Here is a 6,000-nt window from a genome sequence, read left to right as displayed (position 1 = left end):
TTAATTTGAAAATTAGTGTGCATGCAGGGGGGTCTCGTTATTATTTGTGGGATGAAATCAATTAAAAATTATCATATAAAATGTGATAAAAGAATTATTCTATGTTCCCCCTTTTTTTGAAATCTAATAATATTTTATTATAAATATAAAATTTAGTAGACAAATCAAAAATAGATGTATAATTAATATTTAATAAATTTTTGAATGATTCTATACAAATACACTGATAACTATGCAAACATAAGTGTAATTGACTGCATTAATTATTACTTATCCTGTGCCTTGAGGGCACAGATTAGCCACTCCGAATATAAATTTAGGCTGCATTTATTTTAGTGCAATGAAACTATGAAATGGGTACGAATGAAGTAAAGTTTATATTTTAACATGGATGATCGGAAAATTTCCATAATTATATTCTTTTAATCATTTCGTTTGAAAATACTGAAAATAGTATCTCATTTATATTTAATAATTATTTCTCATGTCTTATTCTTTTTATATGAAATATTTTTATATTTTTTATTTTATTATATTGTTTTATTTCTTTTCATCTAAAAGAACAGAATTTTGAGATTGATTTAATAAAACATTTTAATCGCACTCCAAATCATACCGAGATTACGATTCACGAGCCTGCATTGTGATGGTGAATTTCGTCAATGTATATACAACAAATGTGCTCACAAAATACGATTTTTGTTTTGTCACGGGTATGTTTTTAAATTTTATAATAGATGAGACAAGTTGTTATAGGATAACGGGGTGTTCCACGTGGTACTATGGGCCTAGTTCACGTGTGTGCATGTGATTACTCGCCGTTCCCGTAATTATTTTATCAATAATGTACTTTCTTGTGCTTGAGAAAAATAATAAAATATTACTTATATATATAACAATTTGACAAAATCAAAAAATTTTAGAAAATGACCAATTATATCCTTTAAAAGACGGGTTACAAATTAAAAATTTACAGTTAGAAACATGATATTAATTTTATGAATACGTACTTTTTCAAGAAAATAGTAATTAATCATGAATCTTTTTGAAAGTATTAATACCATCTCGTATTGACTTTTATATGAATGATATCATTTTGTGTTTCTGTCTTACAAGCTGTACCACTTGGTATTGATCTCATATTTTCTTTTAAAAAACAAAAAAATACAACTGAAATCTATTTTTTTTTCATTGTGCTCTTTGAGTTTTTAAATTCTTGATAATTAAACATATTTTTAATCATGCCGCCGATGTTTATTTTAAGAGTTTGAGTAATTAAATCGAATTTTTGGACGAATTGTATCTATTTCGGCCATCAATTTCATGATAGAATTTGACTTTTCAATTTTGTTGTTTTACGTAGAATTTGGGATTTTTCGTGTTCTTCGTTGTTCCATACTTGTTGTGTGTTTATGTAGTTCACTTTATGTACTTCATATAATGTTGATGTGTATCTTATATTGAGTTTCAAAATTTTTTTGAAGTCGATTGTGCTTATCAATGTTAGGTTGCTGATTTTTCGTTTTTGATTTTGCTAGAACCAAAGTTTGGTTGATGGTTTGTATTATTTGTTGGTTGATTATGATTATCGGAGTGATGTTGAGTATAAACGAACAAAAACCAAGCTAAACGGAGTGGTTTAAGCTATGATAGGGGCGTGAACAACATTTGAAACTCGTCGGTTGATTTTGAAATTTCCAGAATTCGGCGATTTAACTTTTAAGTTAGCGGAATGCTAGTTTCACTGATATATAAATACACAGCGGTGCCACTTAAAAGTCAAAAATATGAAATGATATCTTCATAAATGCTTACCATTAGCAATTTCCCTGAATTTTTTGATAAAAGATGATGAAAACAATAATTTATAAGTAGTTCAATTGATATTTATACATTTTTATAATAAATAAAAAATTGACCTTACGAATTATATTATCAATTTCCAAAGATATAAATCCATCTCCATATATGTATATATTTAAATGAATATATTAGTCGGAAATATATATTTGAATTCTCTCTTAAAATTAAAACATTAACATTATAATTTTATTTTATTACTATTAAACACGATATTCGAATTCGTGAGATATAAAAAAGAGAGTTCTCAATTCTCACCTTATCCATGAGTACTTTACGAAATTGATCCCCGTCCAATTTTTAACCTTTTTTGCTGAATAAATACGATAAATCCCATCATAGGATAAAATTTAGGAAAATACTTAAATAATTACTGCCTCATAAATAAAACGTGATGGAAGCGCTCCTCACAAAATAAACCGAAAACTCCATTAATGAGGTAAATTTGAATCCAAGCAGTAGAAAACATAAACTACCATCATTTGAGAAAACAAGAAGAAATTACAAAGACAGGTGAAAAACCCAATGATGTAGAGACGGCATTTCTGTAATATATACGACTCTACTTGCACACTTTTCACACACTTATGCTTTGCCTCTGAATTTCTCACAACTCTCTTTTCGTTTCTTTTCAAGATTATTGCTCTTTTTGCTTGAAGATTTTTTTTGTTTTCATTTTTCTTGTTGAACTTAGATCTCGAAAATTCAGAAGCTAGCAAATTATGGTCAAACCCAAGTAAGAGATTGCTTCATTATTTGTATAGTCTTGTCAGGTAACTTGAATCATTGCTGTATTTTGATTTATTTGTGTTTTTCTTTGTTGCCTGCCATATGTTTGATAAAATGTCGCAATGAGAAAAGAAATTGGGGCTTGGAATTTTTGATGTCAGTATTTGAGTTGATCATTCTTCTTGTTAATTGATTTGTGGAAATACCCTCTTTGTTGATATTGTTTTAAGTGTTTTCTTGGTTTTTATGAGACTATACTGTTATTTGAAGTCAACTGTGTGGTTTACTTGGTAATTTTTTGTTTGGGATCTGTTATTTGGGAGAGCAGTATTTTCTATCATTGTACCGTGGGCAATTGTTTTTGCTTTTGTGAGTGGGTTTAACTGTGGATTATGATTTGATTGTTTTTCAGTGGTGTTTTGGTAGTTTCTTGACTTAGATCAGTTGTTCTTACTTCTTAGTTCTTAGTGTTGTCTATAATGTGTTTTTGATATTTTTTTGTTAAATTAACAACTTATGGAAGCAATTTGTTACTTTAATGGTTGATAGCGAATTTATTAATTTTGAAATTTGGGTACTTATTCAGCTACTTATGATTTTTTGGCAGGATTCGTTTTGCTCCAGTAGGATTTAGCTAGGGAGTGGTTCATCTGGATTGACCAATGGAGTCCCTTGTCGAGGGAGTTAATTCTCTGCCTTCAGTGAGCTACAAGCCTTCTTCTCTCTCAGGAAATCGACTCCCTCATCCTTATTCTGCAAAACACTCTCGACATGAAAGTTCCTTATCTGCAGCCTATGTGACTGGTGTTGATCATCGGGTAAAGACAACCCATACATCGTCAGAGTCTATGACTAGTTCAAAGCAATCTTACAAGACAACCCGCAATACAATGCAGACGGAAATGCTGCCTGACTTGTCGCAGCAACTAAACAGATCAAATAAGGGCAAGTCAGAAGTTTTGCATTTTGATGAAGAACTTGATCGAATGGAGAAAGTAAATTTACATAAACAGGTTTCTGCTGTAGAAGCAATGCCTTGTATTAAGCAATATATTGATGATTCTGAAGATTTTAACTCAATAAGCTTTGCGGAAACTGCGATTCCTGTTATAGGAGCTAAAGGAGCCACTGGGTATTTAAATGACCAAGTACCTTCTCAGTCAGGCATCAATAATTGCCCAAGTCCCCAAAACAGCTTCTATTCTGCCGCACAGTTTATAGAAGCTAAACAGAGCTTCACGAACACAGAAGTTAGTGAATGCACCAGCAGCGTAGAGAAATCCATTGAAAGTGGTGATATTAGCGTCACTGGTGATTTTGTTGAGAGCAGGAAGACTAGCATCTACAGAGGTAGCACTGGCAGTGATATTAGTGAAGAGAGTAGCTCCAGTAGTTTTAGTAGCGCCATGTACAAGCCCCACAAGGCCAATGATTCGAGATGGGAAGCAATTCAAGCCATCAGGTCCCGTGATGGGAATTTGGGTTTACATCACTTTAGAATGTTTAAGAAATTGGGCTGTGGAGATATAGGGAGTGTTCAACTGGCGGAGCTAATTGGCACAAAAAGTTATTTTGCCATCAAAGTCATGGATAAAGGAAATTTAGCCGGTCGAAAAAAGTTATTGAGAGCTCAGACAGAAAGAGAAATTTTGCAGTCTCTGGATCATCCATTTCTTCCCACTTTGTATTCACACTTTGAGACAGAAAACTTCTCTTTCCTGGTGATGGAATTCTGCCCAGGTGGAGATTTGCATGCACTCCGGCAAAAACAACCTGGGAAATATTTCTCAGAGCATGCTGCCAGGTTAGGAATTTCTTGCAACTGTTGGTATACTTGCTATTTGGTGATTCATGATTGGACTAATCCACCTGCAGGACAAAATTTACCAAATTTTAAATTTAAAAAGTTACAAGAAAACGTTCTTCATTTATTACCTCTTTATGAATTTTACTAATAATAAAAATTTAAGAAAACAAAGTCAAAGATAGTTTACATATCACAACACATGTAATAAGCTTCATATTTTGGTGCATATGAAAGGCACGTGTGACATTAACCAAGTCTGCAAGTGTACTTTATATACTCAAATCTACTTTGTATATAAATGATCTTGTAGATGTCTAGTTTTAAGAATTTGAGTATATTTTTCCAGCCTATTAACTCCTTTGAAGTTTACAGGTTTTATGTGGCAGAGGTGCTCCTCGCTATGGAGTACTTGCACATGCTGGGGATAATATACAGAGACCTTAAACCAGAAAATGTACTGGTGAGGGAAGACGGGCACATTATGCTTTCAGATTTTGATCTCTCGCTTAGATGTGCAGTGAGCCCAACCCTGGTCAGATCCTCAAATTCTATCTCTGAACCTAAGAACTCTGCATATTGTATCGAGCCATCTTGTGTAATACAGCCATCTTGCATCCAACCTACATGTTTTGGACCTCGCTTTCTTGGCAAGCCAAAGAAAGATAAAAAACAAAAAGCCAAGGGTGAAATATATAATCAAGTAAGCCTCCTTCCTGAGCTCATTGCTGAACCCACAAGTGCTCGGTCTATGTCTTTTGTAGGTACCCACGAGTATCTAGCTCCTGAAATTATCAAAGGTGAAGGACACGGCAGTGCTGTGGATTGGTGGACTTTTGGGATATTTTTGTATGAACTCCTGTTTGGTAGGACACCTTTCAAAGGAGCAGGTAACCGAGCCACTCTGTTTAACGTGGTTGGACAGCCCCTGAAGTTCCCCGATTCACCTAGCGTTAGTTTTGCTGCGAGAGACCTGATCAGAGGATTACTTGTCAAAGAGCCACAGCATCGCCTTGCATACAGACGCGGAGCCACTGAAATCAAGCAGCATCCATTTTTCCAGAGTGTAAACTGGGCGCTTATCCGCTGTGCGAGTCCACCAGATGTACCAAAGCCATATCCAATCGAGGTACCAAAATCACCTAAAGTTGAGAATGTAGCAGGTGTTGATATGAAGCCTTCTGGTTCTGGTAGCTATTTAGAAATTGATTTCTTTTGAGTTGAGGACTATGGTTTTAAGTCAGTTTTCTTTTCTTATGGATTGTCTTCTTGTAGGTCCCTTTCTTTCTTAAGCTTTTAAAGGAACACAAATTAATTGTTGTTTCAGTAAGAAAATTGTAAGTGGTCCATTTTCACTAAAAAGGAGTGGAAATATGAATTTTAAACGCACAGGAATTGTTGTTGGAATTTGTAATCATTCTTGTGGAGAATGAGGAAATAGATTGGTTGAAGAGAGGATCAGATACCAAAATGGGCTCTCAGGCCAACTATTTGAGGGAATTAGTGGACCGAGAACAGTTATGGTTACCTAATGCCTTGCCAGATTGACTAGTAATGAAAGGCGACCAATTATTATATTTTTCCTTTTCTTTTAATTTTGAAATTAC

At 33.8% G+C, this 6,000-nt stretch overlaps 1 protein-coding gene across 6 annotated transcripts; it reads left to right on the top strand.

Moving 5' to 3' along the window:
- The first annotated feature begins 2,262 nt into the window (after positions 1-2,262).
- Positions 2,263-5,844, top strand: LOC108228188 (protein kinase PVPK-1). Of its 6 annotated transcripts, none has more exons than XM_017403705.2 (4): positions 2,290-2,407; positions 2,555-2,633; positions 3,197-4,393; positions 4,769-5,844. In XM_017403705.2, exons 3-4 carry the CDS (start codon positions 3,252-3,254, stop codon positions 5,610-5,612), a joined length of 1,986 nt encoding a protein of 661 aa, XP_017259194.1. In that variant the 5' UTR covers positions 2,290-2,407; positions 2,555-2,633; positions 3,197-3,251; the 3' UTR covers positions 5,613-5,844. The 6 variants fall into 6 exon arrangements, with proteins under 6 accessions (XP_017259199.1, XP_017259197.1, XP_017259193.1 ...); XM_017403709.2 differs by having other exon boundaries at positions 2,296-2,407; positions 2,555-2,596; XM_017403707.2 differs by having other exon boundaries at positions 2,304-2,373.
- The last annotated feature ends 156 nt before the right edge of the window (positions 5,845-6,000 follow it).

The sequence above is a fragment of the Daucus carota genome, chromosome 6 (assembly GCF_001625215.2).
Source record: "Daucus carota subsp. sativus chromosome 6, DH1 v3.0, whole genome shotgun sequence".
In the NCBI taxonomy this organism is placed as follows: Eukaryota; Viridiplantae; Streptophyta; class Magnoliopsida; order Apiales; family Apiaceae; genus Daucus; species Daucus carota.
This window is presented reverse-complemented; position numbering and strand designations above follow the sequence as displayed.